Here is a 19,222-nt window from a genome sequence, read left to right on the forward strand (position 1 = left end):
AACAAATTTTAGGATGGATTCATAAATTATTGATTCCATTATCTTAACAACTAACGAAGTCAAACTAACAGGACGATAATTTGTTGAACAGAACTTGTCCCCTTTTTTAAATATAGGGCGAACTATGGCTATCCTCCAGTCACTCGGTAGAGTTCCCTGGGAGAAGGACTGCTCCATCAGACGACTTAAAGGTTGGGCAAGAGAGTCAGCACAATTTAGCAAAAGCGAGGTATTAATTTCATCTGGACCAGGCGACTTAGTACATTTTAATTTTTTCAGTTTCGCGTAAACGACCGTTTCTGGAAACTCAACACTGTCAAGATAAAGACCATGACTAGGTCCAGCCAAGCTTGGAAGTATGTTGTTCGGCGCAATCGTGAATGCACTAGAAAAAGTTTGTGCAAAAATCTCAGCCACACTAGCACAATCCTCGATGACACGACCATTTTCATCTTTTAGTTGCGGAGTGGTAACCGAGCCAGATATTTGATTCCGAACATGTTTGCAAAAACGTTTGACGTCACTGTGATCAGCAATGCGTCTCTCATAAGCAATGCGAGCATCCTTAATTGTGGTTAAGAGCCGATTTGAGAAATCTCTGTGAATTTTGTAGTCCGTGTCGCTGCTCGATCGTTTAAACTTCCGCCATAAAGCTCGTTTAGTCCTCACAAGTTTTAAAATCTTTGCAGTTATCCATGGTTTGGTTGAGGATCTTTTTACCGTGATAACAGCGGAATGTTTCGAAACCGTGCTTCGAAGTACATTTTTAAACACCTGCCAGTTTTGTTCAATTGATTGTCATAGAGTAAAGGAACCAATCTAATTTTTTGAGGTCTTCGTTAACAGATTTATAGTCTGTAACAGTTCTCAAAAATGAAACCGTTCTTTCTCTACGAAAGGTACAAATCTGCATATTGACCTTGAGAACTACATGATCAGAGTTACCAACTGGATCAAGATACTCTAAATTAGCTAGTAAATCATCGTCAGATGTAATAATTAGATCTAGAGTTGAAGGTTGCTGACCGGCTCGATACCTGGTAGTTTGATCTACTAATTGTATTAAGTGATGGGAAAGTAACAAATCAACCAACAATTGCGAAGATCCACTATAGTTATGGGACATCTCTAAAGGCCATTTAACATCCGGCAGATTGAAATCACCAAAGATAAATACCTTATTGTTATTGCTTGCTAGCTCCGACAATGTTTGAAAAAGCAATTTGTCGTCATTCAATACTGAGGAGGGGGGTCTATAAATACATCCTAAAACGAATGTTAAAGTTTTATCCGTAACTTGTAAGAAAAGAGATTCAATATTTTCAGTGTTATAAGGAATGTTCATTTTATAAAGCGGACACTGAAAAATTGCTACTAATTCGAGTACTTTGAGCTAATTTATTTTTTTTTGTTATAAAAATGTTTAACAATGTTAAATGAACTAATTATTCTTATTCTCTAATCAATTATATTCAGAAACTATAAAATTTTCTAATTATTGCGCGAATACAGCGAATCACTGTTTGCACAGGTTTGTTTGTGGTTTTCTTCGTAGCAGGAGGCCACATTTTTTTAAATTCTCCAAGTCATGATGTTGTTCGGCCATCTTTTCTGAACATTGCTTTCATATTTGCCCATTATCGCTCAAGTGGACGAAGCTCAGGACAGTTGGGTGGTTTATCTTCCTTTTTTAAAAACTGTACATTATTGGCATTAAGAAGCTCCTGAGTGGCACCAGCGTAGTGAACCGAAGCCAAATCTGGCCAAAACAATGGAGGGTTATGATGTTTGCAATAAACAGGTGATAATCGCGTTTTTATACATTCTTTCTTGTAATCATCGCCCCCAATTGTTCCAATCGTAAAAAAAAAACAAAACTTTTTTGCCCACAAGAACAAATCGGTTGCCACTCTAAGACTTTTTTCCCAAACTTTTCAATTTTTTTTGTTTTCATGTCATCGAGGACATCTTCCCCTACGACTGCATTATAAAACTGGGAGCCGGGTAGTGTATTGCAGTCCATTTTAACCTTCGTTTCGTTGTCCATCAAAACACAACGATTTTTGTTCCTGACCAAAATTGTTTATAACTTCCTGCATTTTTTTTTAAACTGTATGCGCTGCTTTTCGCTTCTTTTTGGGATTTTTTGCTTTAATACGTTCTAATGTTATTCCGAGTCTTTATATTTTGTACAGTACCTACGGTAACACCTTGCTTCTTCGGTATTTCCCTCACAGACATACATTTCGTTAATTTTAGCAGTTTAATGATGTTTTCCTCAATATTTTCGTTAAGCGGGCCTTTTCTCGGTCTGGATTTGAGCAAATCTTCTAAAGTATTAAACTCCCCAAACTTTTTGATTATTTGGAACACTGCTGATTTTGAACATTTAGTTATTTTAGGCAGTCCCCCCAACGGAAATTTTTCGTAGCATCACTTTTGCAAAGATAATTTTCTTGCCCCAATGGCGATTCGCTTCATTTTAAAAAGAAATAACGTTATTTTGAAAACAAAAATGGCATTTAATAGATACAACTTAAAGCTTTCATATATAAAAACTAGAATAATTTAGATTAAAAATTAGAAAAGTGGCGTTACTTTAAAGGTGTCCGTTTAATAAAATGAACAGTCCTTAGTTAATAATACTTACGGAATACTTAGACAAAATGTGATCAGCAACATATAATATAAAGATATGAAATCCGTCTAATAAGATCAATGCATCAGGGATATCTGGGTCTAGCCAGGTTTCAGATACAAGTAGAAATGAAGGCTGAACATCACGAACAACTGCAACCAGATGATCATATTTTGCTACTAACGACGCCAGATTTGTATAAGCTATCGAGTTGGTCATGAACATGGGAGTGTTAATATTATTTATGCTGTTGAATGTGATATATTACTAGGGGGTGAGGTTGCATTTGTCAGTTCCAAATAAAGAGAGTGAGCTTTTTTAAGCTTTCGTTGTACTTTAAGGCATTGATTTTTTATGCTTTTCTTGGTTAGCGTGGGATAAATTTCATACAACATCTGAATGACTCCTTCCACATCATTGGTAAAACGTTGAACATATTCTATCGGATCTGTAGCTTCGAAAATATTTTGCGTAATCTCAGCAATATTGTCAAAATTCAAAGGGAACGGTGAACCTGAATCCTCGATTAATTCCTTTGCAGGAGCTAAAAGTTCTGGTATAGGTGTAAGACTCTCAAGTGAATCGCTTGACCGTAACTTTTTAGGTTGTCTATCTTCACCTAAACTCTTCTGCGAAAAATCCAACGGACCCTCCATAACATCAGGAGAATTGTCACTTGAGGAAGTCACATGTCTCTTACTACCGGAAGCAGTAGGTTCACTATTAATAGAAGAAGAAGTCGTAAGATTATCTTCAACTGATACCTCTGAAACAGGGTGGTTTCCGTCACCCGGCCTCATTCCCGAAGGAAAATTAACAGATAACTCGGTTGTTTCGTGCGAATTGCTAGCTTTTTCACATTCACTCGCAAGATGGCCAGCCTGTCTGCACTTGAAACAAACATTATCGTAACAGTAAAATATTCTATAAGGGGTATTATCATATTTAATTATGAGGGAGGCCGGTAGTTCGATATCGTCATTGGGTTGAACAAAAATTTGTCGACGAAAGCTACGTATATGAGCGTAATTTTCACCCTCCAGTCTCGCTTTCAAAAACGACATTGGAGAAACAATGTTAAAGCCAAGCGTTTTAATTTGGTTAATAAACACGTCATGGGGAATCGAAGGGCAGACATTGGATAAGATAATTCTGCGTGCCGGATTTATCAAGCGACGTACCCCAACAATCAGATCATTAATTGACAACTGAGAGTATTTGGTGACAACCTCATCTACTAATGCTACAGAACTAAGGTAAATGCAGACTCGGTTATTGGCCAAGCGCGATGCGAATAATATGTTCTTAGGTTCTACAATTTCAGTAATTGCAGATACATAATCTTTTAATTGCAAACCATCGACAGCTGTAACAATAATAGCTTGTTCCTTTGTTGGAAAATCATTAATTTGAGAACTCATATTGTAAACTAAATTGACAGTGATATAGGCAGCCCACAATGTCTCATGACAATTTTTTCCGAGAGTAGTTAAAAGAAATTATCAGCTGAAGTAAACTCACCGATAATCTCCACCTCGACCCTGTGATTTACCTCAAATTGATGTCAACTGCTAATGCAGCTGAACACACTATGCGTCCAACCACAGGATATGCAAGTCAATATATCTAATGCCTCACTTACAAATAATTTCCAATTATTTCCACACAATCGATTAACACTCGAGGAACACACTCCTAACGCTCGCTACGCTAGTCGCTAGTGCCCTATAAGTTTTTATGATGCATGACCTGATAGGTATTTGCTTTTTTGAATATACATTTAAAAACTAATCTTAATTGAAATGCAGGTTTTTGTTACGTCGGGCAAATTCAGTGGTCAGAGATTCATTTTTGTGCTGAAGTGGCCCAACAAAAAAATACGTAAACATAAACATAACTGTGATAAATTACGATAATTTTGGATTTACAGTAGAATATCAGTGGGGGACAATTTGCCCCCCACTGATTTTAAGTGTTTTTAAAAGGTGAATTTGTTTGAACGAAACCGTATTCATTTTTGTGCTGAAGTGCCCCAACAAAAAGCAGTAAAAAGGGGAATTTTAATTTTTAATTAAGAAGACTGTTAAAATATCAAGGGAAAAAGACGAATTTTAAGTGTTTTTAAATGGTAACTTTTCTTGGCCGAAACCATATTCACGTTTGATAAAACAGGATACATTTCTTAAAATTTTGACTTTTTTAAAAAGGGGTGACTTCGAAAAACCGGGCAATTTCTTTTAAAAATTTTAACTTTTCAAAAGTTACTTTGAAAACCAGGCTAAAAGCATTAAAAACGTATTGTGTTCTAAAGGGGCCTTACTAGTAGTTAAATTGTATCAAATAACATATTCTTACACATGTAGTTTATAACTCCGAATTGAGATTTTACCCTAAACGTCCAGATTTTTGAAAAAAAAGAAATCAAAATTATGAAACAACATTTTGACATTTAATTTGGAATCTACAAAACCGAATGCTTTGAAATCATGCAGATGGTTTACAGTTATGATAAGCATGATACAATTTTAATCACAATATATTTAGTTATCCCCTCCAAAAAATTGATGACGTCACCCCAAAATTTTGCTGAATAAGTCTTATCTAAAATGTACAAAATATGATGAGTCTCTTCTTGTGATTTATCATTCCATTCATATTTTTTGGATATGCATATACAAGGTGACCCAAAAAAATTAATGAATGCGTGAATTTATTTTTTTGATTTAATCAGGAACTACAGAACCGAATGCTTTGAGATCTTGCAAATATTTTAGGGTTATAAAGAGGATAATAAATTTTTAGTCAAAACATATGTGCTATCCCCTCCAAAAAATTGATGACGTCAGCTTAAAAGTTTGGCGAACAATCCCATCTAAAATGTACAAAATATGATGAGTCTCTTCTTGTAATTTATCATTCCTTTCATATTTTTTGGATTTACATATACAGGGTGACTCAAAAAATTTAATGAATTCGCAAATTTATTTTATTGATTTAATCAGGAACTACAAAACCGAATGCTTTGAAATCTTGGAAATGTTTTACATTTATCATAGGCATGGTAAATTTTTTATCAAGATATATTTGCTCATCCCGTCTAAAAAATGGATGACGCCACCCCAAAATTTTGATGAATAAATCCTATCTAAAATGTACAAAATATGATAAGTCTCTTCTTGTGATTTATCATTCCATTCATATTTTTTTAGATTTGCATATACAGGGTGACCCAAAAACTTAATGAATGGGTAAATTTCTTTTATTGATTTAATCAGGAACTATAGAAGCGAGTGCTTTGAAATCTTGCAAATGTTTTAAGGTTACAAAGAGCATAATAAATTTTTAATAAAAATATATTTGCTTATCCCCTCCAAATAATTGATGACGTCAGCTCAAAAGTTTGCCGAATAATCCTATCTAAAATGTACAAAATATGATGAGTCTCTTCTTGTAATTTATCATTCCATTCATATTTTTTGGATTTACATATACAGGGTGACTCAAAAAATTTAATGATTGCGCAAATTTAGTTTATTGATTTAATCAGGAACTACAAAACCGAATGCTTTGAAATCTAATGCGAAAAAAAACATAATAGGCATGCAGTCGTCACGTTTCCGACAGCGAGGGAAGTACTGTATAAACTCTTTAGACTAATTTTGAAATTAAAATTTTCGACAAGTTTTTTGTACCTATCGCTTCTTTTGTTCACTTTTCTGTTTTTGGTAGCTTTTCATTTGTCCCATTTATGTATTTGTTACTTTTATTTTTATTCGCTTTTTGGCATTTTCCCTTCACATTTGTTTTTGTCTTTTTTTTTCATTATTTTTATCTTTTTTATTTTTTGTCAATTTTTACTTCCCCAGCCTAAGCGAAGGAAGTACTGTAATCGAGTCCGTGGGCCGACTCTCTACTTTTACGTTTTCTGGACCTTTCATGACCCCTAGAGTACGAAGAAATAGGTCTCCCGTTTCCGTCTGTCTGTCTGTATCCATCTTTATTAGACAAGTAATCTCCGAAACTACTCAGAGCGATTGTTGTCAAATTTTGTATATGTATTAGGAATATCATGTAGATGATTAAATACCAACTAAAATTTGGCTAATCGTCAACACCACTAATAGGATGACGCAATCTTGAAAATTTAAAATAAAAAGTTTTTTTTAATTTCATAAAATAAGTTACTCCTGCACTTGTGGTGTGTGAATCCGTATCGAATTTTCACCCTAAACATCCAAAATTTTTGCAAAAAATTCAAAACTAAATAGCAATATTTTGCAATACAACTTTGAATTGAAACTGCAAAACCGAATGCTCTAAAATCTTGTAAATATTTTAAGGTTATCGTAATCATGGTAAATCGTTATGCAAAATATATCTATTCATCAACCCCAAAAATTGATTACGTTATCTAAAAATTTTGCCAAATAAATCCTATCCAAAATGTACAAAATATGACTCTATACTTGTGATTTATCATTGCATAAAAAGTTTTTAAATTTCTTATACAGTGTGACTCAATAACAATTAATGAAAAAGTCAATTTATTTATCATACTTGTAGCCTTCTTTTCTCAACAAGAAACTGAAAACATGTTGAAAATGGTAAATTTTTGTAGAGAAATGTGTATTTTGCAATTACTCCGTCTAACAACGAATGAAAAGTTCATCACAATTGAAATCGGGGTGGGTGGGCGGGGTTTAATCATTTTTTTAATATATAGAGTTTTCTTGCAACAACAGGATATTTAACATGTTTTCAGTTTCTTGTTGGGAAAAAAAGACTTCGTATATTAAGAAAAAATGGACAAAATATAAGCCCCGCCCACCCACCCCTTCTCAACTGTGATGAATTTTTTAATCATCGTGACCTGAAGGGTAGAGTTTAGTTGCTGAATCCTCATTTCTGTACAACAAATTACCACATGAAATATGTTTTTAAAAGTATAGAATCTTCTAGAAAAATTTTGATGCCACAATAAAACTCCGCCCCTCGGTTTGATTAGGAATGAAAAATTCATCACAATTGAGATCGGGGCGGGTGGGTGGGGCTTAATCTTTGTTTTTTTTTTTTTTCTTTATGTACATAAGCCATGTAGAATAACTTCTACTTTCTCGTTTTTCTCGAAAAACTGAAGAAATAAAAAAAATCAAAACTCGTGGAATGTCAAATCTAAAAACTGCAAAATCTAAAAATTGAAACGTCTGAAAGTTGGAAAATCGAAAAACTGGAAAATTTAAAACTGAAAACTCGAAGAGAAGAGAAGAGCTGCCATCCGAGTTTTGTTTGCAGTGTCGTTTCTCATTTTTTAAATAGGATTGGTAGAGATGATCAGCCAAATTTTGGTGAGCACTTTAACATTTACAACAAGAAAATAAAAAATGCTTCTTACAAATTCCTTTCACTTTCGCATTTGTTAAAAAAACCTGCTGTCCAGTTGATGCACCAACAAAAGAAGCTAAATATTGGAAAAAAAATTGTGACGTCAAAAATTCCACACATCAAAATATCTATAAACGAAAACGTTTATTCGGTCTATTAAAAGTTAACCTTCTCGACAACTGGTAAGTAAATAAGTCATAAAATTATCATGCGTTAGTTGCCCCATAAAACAAATACTCATTTTGCGCTAAAATCGACTTTTGACTGCGTAATAAGCTCCATATGCTTCCGGAAAAAAAAAAAAATTAAAAAAACAAATTAGTGTTGCAACGTAGATTGTCCTGCATTTCTTGCGTTGCATTTACCTTGGTGTTTATTATTTATTCCTAAAAATATTTCATATTGTGACCTTGATTTTTTCAAATCGTGACAAAACAACAAAAAATTTCGCAATCTCTGGTCTTGGGCCTTATTTTTTTTAATTCCTCTGGAGTTTAATTGTTTCAATGACACTTTAGGGCAATGCAACGGAACAAAAATAGCGAAACGACACTTTCCGAACAGCTCCTACACAAGTACCTAAGTACATCCGCTAAAATGATGAGTTACGCAACACACCACACGTTGTGCCGAAATTAACCCACTTCTTCGCATAAATCACCGCTCCTCATTCCAAAAAAGTTATTTATACGATGACAAAGTGCACACTCGTACTAATTAGACCTTAAACTTCGCGCGGTTGCACTTGATCTGTTCCCTTCTTGCAAGGTTAGTACCTAGTGGTCACTCTGATAAGGAATAAGTGGATGACCTCCTCAGTGCCACATGATTGGCCATCTCCCATTTTATCAAGTCCCCATTGGCAGAATATTCTGGGCGGCATCGCGTTTATCAGCCCCCGCTACGATTTATAGACAACAATCGCAGCAGTCGCTGACAAGTAAGCTTTGCAGCTGTCACCGCAATAACCTCTTCCAAACAAACGCGAAAATGTCCCAGAAATTAAAAAAAGTGTGCATAGTAGGCAGCGGCAACTGGTAAATCAAATTGTTTGTTGTGCTAGTGCTAGAACTAGAAACGTAGTCGGTGTTTTTTTCCAGTTTAAGAGCCAGTATTGCTAGTTAGATAACTGCCTTGGCACGTTGTTCCAACCTCTCGTGCATTTATTTCCGCATATGTCAAGGTAACGCTGTTTCAGGGGCTCTGCCATTGCAAAGATCGTCGGGAACAATGCCCTCCGTTTACCCAACTTCGATGACAAAGTTACCATGTATGTGTACGAAGAGATCATCAATGGGAAGAAGCTCACAGATATCATCAATGACACTCACGAAAACGTCAAGTACCTCCCTGGGCATAAATTACCAGCTAATGTGGTAATGATCTTGTTTTTCGTCACAATAGCCACGATAATGTGACCTTAGAATTCAATTTGAACTATGTACTTTCATCTCTACATTTCCATCTTGTTAACGGAATTCCTTATCTTATTTATTTTCGTTTCAGGTGGCTATAGCGGATGTCGTGGATGCCGCCAAGGATGCAGATATATTGATTTTTGTGTTGCCCCATCAGTTCATACGAACTATTTGCTCGACACTACTGGGGAAGATTAAGCCCACTGCAATAGCTTTATCTTTGATAAAGGTCAGTTGAATTGAGTTACATAATTGTGTTGTGACCTACAGCACATTAAATTATCTCTACTTTTGGATGAGACACACAATCATTGTTCAGTGCAAACAATACCACTGCTAATTATAGAAATGTTAAAACAGTGTACATAGGAATATTTGTAACACCTTCAGATAGCATAGTTGATAAAATGTTAGTTAAAATTCCACACATTTCACAACCGCTACTTATTAGAGCATAATTACCCCATTATGTTAAATTTGAACAGCCAGTTTAGTTTGAGTAAATTAAAATGCTGCTTTCATGCTAACAAGGAAGTGATATCCTTGTCGCAGAAATGTGTTTTGTAGCTTTTCAGAAAATTGTCACTACTTTAATTTAATCAAAACAGGTTTTTTTTTAATACTTTGTGACAATACGTGGACGGTCAATTCATTCCGACCTTCACACTTGTTTTACAAGTAAAACGCTTGTTTTTTTAGTGTGATGTGTAGTTGAGTGATAAATTTTGATTGTCATTGTCGCAATAAAACATTGTCATTCTATTAAAGATATTAGACTTTGTTTCTTTGGTGGAACTTTGTATAGTAGTATGAACTTTGCACATAACCAGTTCCAAAAAATGCTTATCAGCGAAATCGATATCTTGTTGTTGGAAATTGTTGATACAAAGTGAATTCTGTTTACGTTGTTATATGAGTAGCTACCGGTGTCGCTGTTATAAATGTAACTCGGTTAACTTCAAGAGGAAATTCAAAACCCAAGGGTATAAAGATTACGGCCATGTTTTTAAATATTTACATTTTGTATAGAAAGTTGAAAAATATGCAACCTGTTATTGTAATATTACCTCAGATAATTGGATTTCCATTTTTCGTAGAAATTTTCATTTTCCTCGGGTTTCAGGATAACGATATTGTAACCTCTGGAGCTTTAATATCTGACTTATCGTTTTAAAAACTTTCTTTTTGATAGTCGATGTGGTGTTAATTTAATTATTCAGTAAAAAAGCTGAAAAATTAACAACCATGTTTTTATTCGCCTCGTTTAATTAAATTTAAATTAAAACATTTTTTTTTTGATCGACAAAATCCACGATTAAAGAAAATGCAGACCACCTCATAATGAAAATTTTATTTTTGAATATTCCGAATAGCTTTAAAAATAAAAAAGTTATATGGGATGTATCAAATAAAAAAGACACCCTGTATGAATTTTAGAAATATCATGTAATATAGTCCTACACGTATAGTTTATGAATCTGTCTTGATCTTTTACCCTAGACACCCAAATTTAAAAAAAACAAAACTGTATTTCGTTTATTAAATTTTTCGATATTTCAGTTTCGAGATTTTTCAATTTTTCGATTCTTCAGTTTTCGATTTTATTTTCCCATTTCTTAATTTTTCGATTTTTTGATGCGTTGATTTCTTAATTTTCCAATTTTTCAAAATTTGTCTAATGATCCCCACCACTAATGTGACGACGTCACTTCAAAATTGTAGATAGTAATTGGGTTTTAAATTATATCAAATAGCATAGTCTTACACATGTAGTTTATGACTCCGAATTGAGATTTTACCCGAGACGTCCAGATTTTTGGAAAAAAAATCAAAATTAGGAAACAACATTTTGGGATTTAATTTGAAATGTACAAAACCGAATGCTTTGAAATCTTGCAGATGGTTTACAGTTATGATAAGCATGATAAAATTTTAATCACAATATATTTAGTTATCCCCTCCAAAAAATTGATGACGTCACCCCAAAATTTTGCTGAATAAATCCTATCTAAAATGTACAAAATATGATGAGTCTCTTCTTGTAATTTATCATTCCGTTCATATTTTTTTGATTTGGATATACAGGGTGACTCAAAAAATTTAATTAATGCGCAAATTATTTTATTGATTTAATCAAGAACTACAAAACCGAATGCTTTGAAATCTAATGCGAAAAAAAAACATAATAGGCATGCAGTCGTCACCTTTCCGACAGTGAGGGAAGTACTGTCTAAACTCTTTAGATCAATTTTTTTATTTTCCCATTTCTCGATTTTTCGAAATTTCAGTTTTGGGATTTTTCAAATTTTCGATTCTTGAATTTCCGATTTTTCAATTTTTTGATTTTCCCATTTTTCCATTTTTCACTTTTTTAATTTTTCGAAGATTCAGTTTTGGGAATTTTCCGTTTTTTGATTCTTCAATTTTTCAATTACTCAATTTTTGAATATTCCGAATATCTTTAAAAATAAAAAAGTTACATGGGATGTATCAAATAAAAAAGACACCCTCTATATAGTTTAGAAATATCATGTAACATAATCCTGCCCGTATAGTTTATGAATCTGTCTTGATTTTTTGATTCTTTACCCTAGACACCCAATTAAAAAAAAAAAACAAAATTGTATTTTGTTTATTAAATTTTTTGATGTTTCAGTTTCGAGATGTTTCAATTTTTCGATTCTTCAGTTTTCGATTTTATTTTCTCATTTCTTAATTTTTCGATTTTTTGATGCTTTTATTTCTATTTTTCCAATTTTTCAGTTCTTTAATTTTTATATTTTAGAATTTTTCAATTTCCTGATGTTACGATTTTTCAACTTTTTTAATTTCCTTCCCATTTTTCGATTTTTCAGTTTTTCAATTTTTTTATTTTTCTAGGTTCTTGATTCTTCAATTTTTCGATACATATTTCAGTTTCGAAAATTTTCAATTTTTCCATTCTTTGATTTATACATTTTGGAATTTTTCGAATTTTCATTTTTTCAATTTCATGATATTTCGATCTGTCAATTTTACGATTTCACAACTTCTCGCCTTTGTATTTTTCGATTTCTCGAGTTTTCAACTTTCGATTTCTCAATTTTTCGAAAATTCAGTTCTGGGATTTTTCGGTTTTTTGATTCTTTGATTTTTCAATTTTCCATTTATTGATTTTTCAATTTCTCGATTTTTCAATATCGCGATTTTTCAAATGGTCGATTTCTCGATTATTTCCAATTTCAATTTCTCAATTTTCCCATACTTCAGTTTCACGATGCCTCAATTTACGATTTTTTTATTTTTCCAATTCTCAATTTTTCGAAATTTTAGTTTTGGGATTTTTCAGTTTTTCGATTTTTTAAATTTTAGACTTTCGATTTAAAATTTTTCAATTTTTACTGCTTTGATTTCCTGATTTTTTTATTTTTCGATATATGTATTAGTTTTTCGTTTCCTCGATTTTCCAATTTTTTAGTTCTTTGATTTTTATATTTTGGAATTTTCAATTTTTCAATTTCCTGATAGTTGGATCTTTCATTTTACGATTTCACAACTTCTCGGTTTTCGAGTTTTTAACTTTCCACTTCACACTTTCCAATCACAAAGTTTTGAGATTTTTCAAATTTTCGATTCTTGATTTTCCGATTTTTCAATTTTTTGATTTTCCCATTTTTCGATTTTTCACTTTTTCAATTTTTCGAAGTTTCAGTTTTGGGAATTTTTCATTTTTTGATTCTTCAATTTTTCAAATATGTACTCAATTTTTCGATATTTCAGTTTCGAGATTTTTCAATTTTTTGATTTTTACCTTTAGGAATTTTTCGAATTTTTATATTTTTCAATTTCCTGATATTTCGATCTTTCAATTTTACCATTTTACGACTTGTCGGTTTTCGATTTTTCGATTTCTCGAATTTTCAACTTTCGCTTTCTCAATTTTTTGATACTTCAGTTTTGAGATTTTTTCGATTTTTCATTTCTCGATTTTTCAATTTCTAAATTTATCAATTTTCAATTTTTCATTTCTCGATTTTTCAATTTCTCAATTTATCAATTTCTCAATTTATCAATTTTCAATTTTTCGGTACATATTTCAGTTTTGAGATTTTTTGATTTTCTCATTTCTCGATTTTTCAGTTTTTCAATTTTTCGACTTTTCAGGTTCTTGATTTTTCAATTTTTTGATTCTTTAATTTACGATTTTTCAATTTTAAATTTTTCAGGTTTTTGGAATGCCAATTTAACAGTCGACTTAACCCATTGTAACCATTTTTTTTTTTTGGAAACATTTTGAAAATTGAAGACTAATTTTTCACGTTTATTTGAATAAATACCGTAACGGTGATTTCGGATTTGTAATTGGCGGAAGATTATCAACAATTTGACACCAATTCTTAGTCGATTGAACTCAATTTACGGTTTTTTTTTGGAAAAATTTTGAAAATTGTGAATTATTTTCACGTTACTTGAATATATGTATGCCGTAACGGCGACTACGGATTCGAAATTAGTAGAAGACTATCTACAAGTTGACAGCAACTTTCAGTAAATTGAACACATTTTAACAATTTTTTGGAAAAATTTTGAAAATTGATTACCACTTTTCCCGTTTATTTGAATAATTTTATTTGACGGCGATTTCGGATCCGTAATTACCAGAAGATTATCCGCAATTTTACACCAATTTTCATTTGATTGAACCCATTTTTACCATTTTTTTTTTGGAAAAATTTTGAAAATTGTAAACTCATTTTTCGCCGTTGATTTGAATAAATGTCGTGGCGGCGATTTCGTATTTGTAATTGGGGAAAGATTATTTAGAATTTGACAGCAATTCTCAGTCGATTGAACCCATTGTATCATTTTTTTTGTAAAAATTGTGACAACTTAACTCATTTTTTACGTTTATTTGAATAGATGTAACTGCGATTTTGGATTCGTAATTGGCAGATTATCGCCATTTTGACAGTCGATTGAACCCACTGTTGAAAAAATTTTGAAAATTGTACATTAATTTTGCACGTTTATTTGAATAGATACCGTAACAGTGATTTCGGATTCGTAATTAGCGGAAGATTATCTACAATTTAATACCAATTCTCAGTCGATTGAACTCATTTTAATAGTGGTGTACAAGAAAATAAAGAAGTGTATTATAATTCTAGAACTTGAATATCAATAAAACTTTCAATCTACTTTTAAATTCACCAAAAAATTGAAAAGAAGCTTCCTTCAGTGAAGATATAAATGAGTTCACAAAATATGCTATTATAAATGCAAATATTTAAGAAACTTTAGTAAGGCTTAATTCATTATTGTTAAAATTTTGAAAAAACAAAATAATTTCATGGTTACTCGTACTGTTATTATTACACTGCACCAATCCAAATTGATATGCGTGTTCTTGCTAGGATGTTGTTAATGTCATCACAAAACTTTGAAAAGGAAAACTCACTTGAAACATACGCATAACTTATAGGGTTTAGCATAAGAAAACTAACTTTTAGACTATGAAAAAGTAGGTCTCTGTTTCCGTCTGTCTATTGTCTGTTGACGATTTCCTTAGACAAATAATCTCCGAAACTACTGAACTGATTATTGTGAAATTTTACAAGCATCTTAAGAATATCGTGTAGATCGTAAAACGCTAAACAAATTTTGTCTGATCATCCTCACCAAAAATTTGAAGGCGTCATCTCAAAGTTTTGTTGACTAAATCCTATTTAAAATGTAAAACATACTATGTTCTGATTTTTACAAATTGCTTTGAAATTATGCGCATACACTTTCAGGTTATTGCGAGCATGGTAAATCGCTCATTACAGTTCATTTATTCATACCTTCGACAAATTTAATCACGTAATCTCAAAATTTTGTTAAGCAAATCTGACTTGAAATTCATGGCATGATAATATGTTCTTTTATTTATAGTTTGATAATTCATATCTTTAACGATACGTTGACAGGTGATCGCACAAACAGTAAAATTTGTGAAAGCAAATTTTATAATTTACTTTATCGCCAAAACCATTTTTTTTTCATGAGGATCACAGAACCATCATTAAAATTTATTTATTCATCCCTTCTCTAAAGTTTATGACGTCATAGTAAAAATGTATTAAATATACATACGTTTATTAAAAAATCTTCTTGGTAATTATGTCTGAAAAGTGTTGTTGAAGTGAATGTTTTTGAGTATGGTGAATTCAGTATCATATTGTTTTAAAGTAATAAAAGCTACAGAAGGGTTTAACTTGGCTGTAATTTTTTACTAAGGAAAAATAACCAACTTATTTATTTTGATGTCATAATTTAAACGCATATTCAGAAATAGCCATATTTAGTAAAAAAAGTCCAATAAGGTTTCAAAGTTAATATGCTAGTAAAAATGTCGATATTTGCATTTATAAATAATCCCCAAAGATTAATATAAAACTGGAATAAATTACCGCGTTAAATTATTTATTAATCTCTTACTGCGTACCTGGATTTGCTTTATCAGAACGAATTTTTTTTTCGTTAAATCACGTTATCACTCACCGAATTCCCTAAATATCGTTATGTAATCCCTTGATAAAATAGGTCTGCGCTATCTCAATTCTGCAATAATTGTAATTAAACCATACTTGTTTCACGTGCCACCTACTTTCTTAATGCAACATAAATAAATTGTTTTCAACATTATTTCATGCTTTAATGTGTGTAATTCGTTAACCTTGAAGACTTTGTTATTTTAATTCGAAACGATACTTAAATCCCGTTGATAAAGTTTGTGTTTTGGATTATAAAAGCGTCAGTGTACACAATTTTTGTTGTTATTTTAAGAACAGCACAAGGAATGTTATAAAAATAGCTGCAAGTCGAAATATTTTACTAACAGTTATCATTATGCAATTCTTAGATGATTAATCCACTTTCCGTTTATTCGTAAATATAGGAGCAATGCCAAGGTTAAAAACTTTCGAACAAAAGCAAAGTGGACAGATGTTCCTGTTAGTCGTTCCAAAAATAACAATCAGAAATTTATCAATTTCAGAAATAGTGATAATATAATCAAAAATAGCACGTATTTACCGATTAGCGCAACTCTTTTAATTTTGCAGCAAACATTGCGTAAAAATTGCACGATTTAAAAATATCAGGGCACAAGCATTTCGTAAACAATTAAATTTCATTTTATTTATAAAATCATGCACATGTCGCGTGACCTCCATTTCATAATAATCTCACCAAGCCGTTTTTTTGCTTTCAGGGTTTCGATAGGGCCGACGGGGGCGGCATCGACTTAATCTCCCACATAATCACCCGCCATCTGCGCATCCCTTGCTCAGTTTTAATGGGCGCCAATCTCGCCGGAGAAGTCGCAAGCGAGAACTTCTGCGAAACCACCATCGGTTGCCGGGACACAAAACAGGGACCCCTCCTCCGGGACATAATCCAAACCGACTATTTCAGGGTGGTGGTGGTCGACGACGAAGACACCGTCGAAATCTGTGGCGCCCTCAAAGTAATCTCCACCGTTTCGTACTTATAACGTAGTAATGTGTGATTCTGTAGAATATTGTGGCTTGTGGGGCAGGCTTCGTAGACGGTTTAGGACTTGGCGATAACACAAAAGCTGCCGTTATCCGACTAGGGCTCATGGAGATGATTAAATTTGTGGATGTTTTCTATCCAGGTGGTAAACTATCCACGTTCTTTGAAAGCTGCGGCGTGGCCGATTTAATCACGACGTGTTACGGGGGCAGAAATCGGAAAGTGAGCGAAGCGTTTGCGAAAACCGGAAAATCGATCAAGGAGTTGGAAGATGAGATGCTGAACGGGCAGAAATTGCAAGGGCCGTTCACGGCGGAGGAGGTCAACTACATGTTGAAGCACAAGGGCATGGAAGAAAAGTTTGTTTGAAAATTAGATTTTTAATAATGAAATTCGTACGACGTATTGAATTTTTAGGTTTCCTCTGTTTACCGCCATCCACGAGATCTGCACAGGACAGAAAGCAGTGACTGAGTTTATCCAATGCATCAAACACCATCCAGAGCACATGTAAGTGCTTTAATATAGATTTTTAACGCCAAGTACAACTAGAATCGCATGCTATAATAGAATGTTACGCACGTCTTTACTTAGTTTAATATAGTACCTTTTAGATAGTTGCTCATTCACACGCTTGGACTTTATATTATACAATATAATTGTTTGTTATATACACTTACACTAAGTACCTTTACTTGTTGCATATTTTTAGATTTTACTCATTGTTTTATTTTTGTTTGTACACAATCAAAGTTTATTGAATGTTGTTATGATTTGTAAAAATTTAGTGTCTTGTGACAAACTTAACTATGACCATAGTTAGACTTAGCGCTTTGCTTCATACAAGTTGGTCACAAGACTTTCGCACTATGTTCCAAAAATTGCGTTTTTATAAAACGCACTTTGGAGAGGTTGTTGTCCAAATTTTTTGCAGCGTTTCTCAATTGAATTTACACACTTTTATAGCTCTACTGCCTTAATGCAATATCAGTTGAGTGGCCCTGCATGCATTTGTGACTTAAGTAACATAATTGCACGTTACTACTTAAGTAAACATAAAAACGAAGTGTTAATTTGAAGTACAAGTGCCTCGTAAGAGTAAAGCGACGTAATTGCTACTAACCGAGTGTGACGAGAAAATAATCTTATTTAGTACAACGTAACGTAGATGTAAATTTTATACTTTATAACCATTGTACATTAATACACAACACTCTGTTTTGATTAACCGTCACGTCAGTCTAGTCAAAGATTCAAACGTAACGAGTTACCTCTTGTGTGATTATGTAACTAACTAATCGGTTGTAAATGTGGAACTTGAACAAAAAATAATATCATGTACGTAATAAAACATATCCAGACTTGTGATTAATCAGTGAATAAAAATCTTGGCAAGCCTTAATTTTTTGTATTAATAGCATTTTTTTACTATTAAACTCTGTTGTAGTGAACACAGGCTTAGATGCACGCTATATAATTATTTTTATAATTTGCATAATTACAGCGTTTAAATCTAACCTAATGCTTTCACTGGAGCACGGTTTTTACGGTTATTAATGCAACTTTTTTCCAGATATATCCCTAAAAATATTACCTTCCTATAATGTCCCTCCCGCCTTTCCAGTGACGCATTTAGCGTCAGTTTTCTTCAGAGGTGAAGACTGTGTTTATGATTTACTGTAATGTTTAACTATTAATAAAATTTTTAAATTTTCCTTGTGCTGATATTAACGCAATATTTTGTTTTAGGGCCAGTAGCTATGACACACCAAAGTGTAAACTATAACTTGAGTGTTGTATTTGCCATATTACTGACTTTTGTTCAAACATTATACAGAAATAATGAAAGCTTCAAGTTAACAATCCATTGTGACCGTCTATAATGAATTATAAACTCCTGTTGAATAAGTTAAGACTGATTTGGGCTCTTTCAATAAATAACAACAGAAGGGAGCGTTTTTATTAATCAATTCATCCATCTCATACTAACTTGTTATTGTTAAACTGTTGTCATGACACATTCATATTTTTGCTATTTTCAGGGTCAAACAGTCACAACCTGAGTAAACCATTAAGTGTTCAACAGAATTTAATGATCATCTGTTCGTAGTATGAGTAGAATCCAAGTATAAATGGGTGTTAATTGAGAACCATGACTGTAAAAACAACGTATACTGTGTCTACGTTCATGTGATGGTAGATGTCGCTGTATATACAGCGGACTCAGTTTTTTGTAGAAGTATATAAAACGTTATGACATTGGTTT

General features: G+C 32.7%; 1 protein-coding gene across 2 annotated transcripts; it reads left to right on the forward strand.

Moving 5' to 3' along the window:
• The first annotated feature begins 8,932 nt into the window (after window positions 1-8,932).
• LOC135128562 (glycerol-3-phosphate dehydrogenase [NAD(+)], cytoplasmic) lies at window positions 8,933-19,215 on the forward strand. 2 transcript variants are annotated; one of them, XM_064055447.1, is made up of 7 exons: window positions 8,933-9,057; window positions 9,219-9,396; window positions 9,527-9,667; window positions 16,673-16,927; window positions 16,978-17,315; window positions 17,374-17,466; window positions 18,999-19,215. In XM_064055447.1, exons 1-7 carry the CDS (start codon window positions 9,011-9,013, stop codon window positions 19,021-19,023), a joined length of 1,077 nt encoding a protein of 358 aa, XP_063911517.1. In that variant the 5' UTR covers window positions 8,933-9,010; the 3' UTR covers window positions 19,024-19,215. The 2 variants fall into 2 exon arrangements, with proteins under 2 accessions (XP_063911517.1, XP_063911516.1); XM_064055446.1 differs by lacking the exon at window positions 18,999-19,215 and adding an exon at window positions 18,706-18,909.
• Window positions 19,216-19,222: the final 7 nt, after the last annotated feature.

Source organism: Zophobas morio, unplaced genomic scaffold (assembly GCF_036711695.1).
Source record: "Zophobas morio isolate AGI-343-1 ecotype UQ-CSIRO unplaced genomic scaffold, CSIRO_AGI_Zmor_V1 ptg000014l, whole genome shotgun sequence".
Classification (NCBI taxonomy): Eukaryota; Metazoa; Arthropoda; class Insecta; order Coleoptera; family Tenebrionidae; genus Zophobas; species Zophobas morio.

Coding starts and splice junctions, on each gene's coding strand:
- LOC135128562 (XM_064055446.1), top strand. CDS start 9,011: ATGTCCCAGAAATTAAAAAAAGTGTGCATAGTAGGCAGCGGCAACTG. Junction 9,058..9,218: donor ATAGTAGGCAGCGGCAACTG/GTAAATCAAATT, acceptor ACGCTGTTTCAG/GGGCTCTGCCATTGCAAAGA. Junction 17,467..18,705: donor AAACACCATCCAGAGCACAT/GTAAGTGCTTTA, acceptor ATTTTGTTTTAG/GGCCAGTAGCTATGACACAC.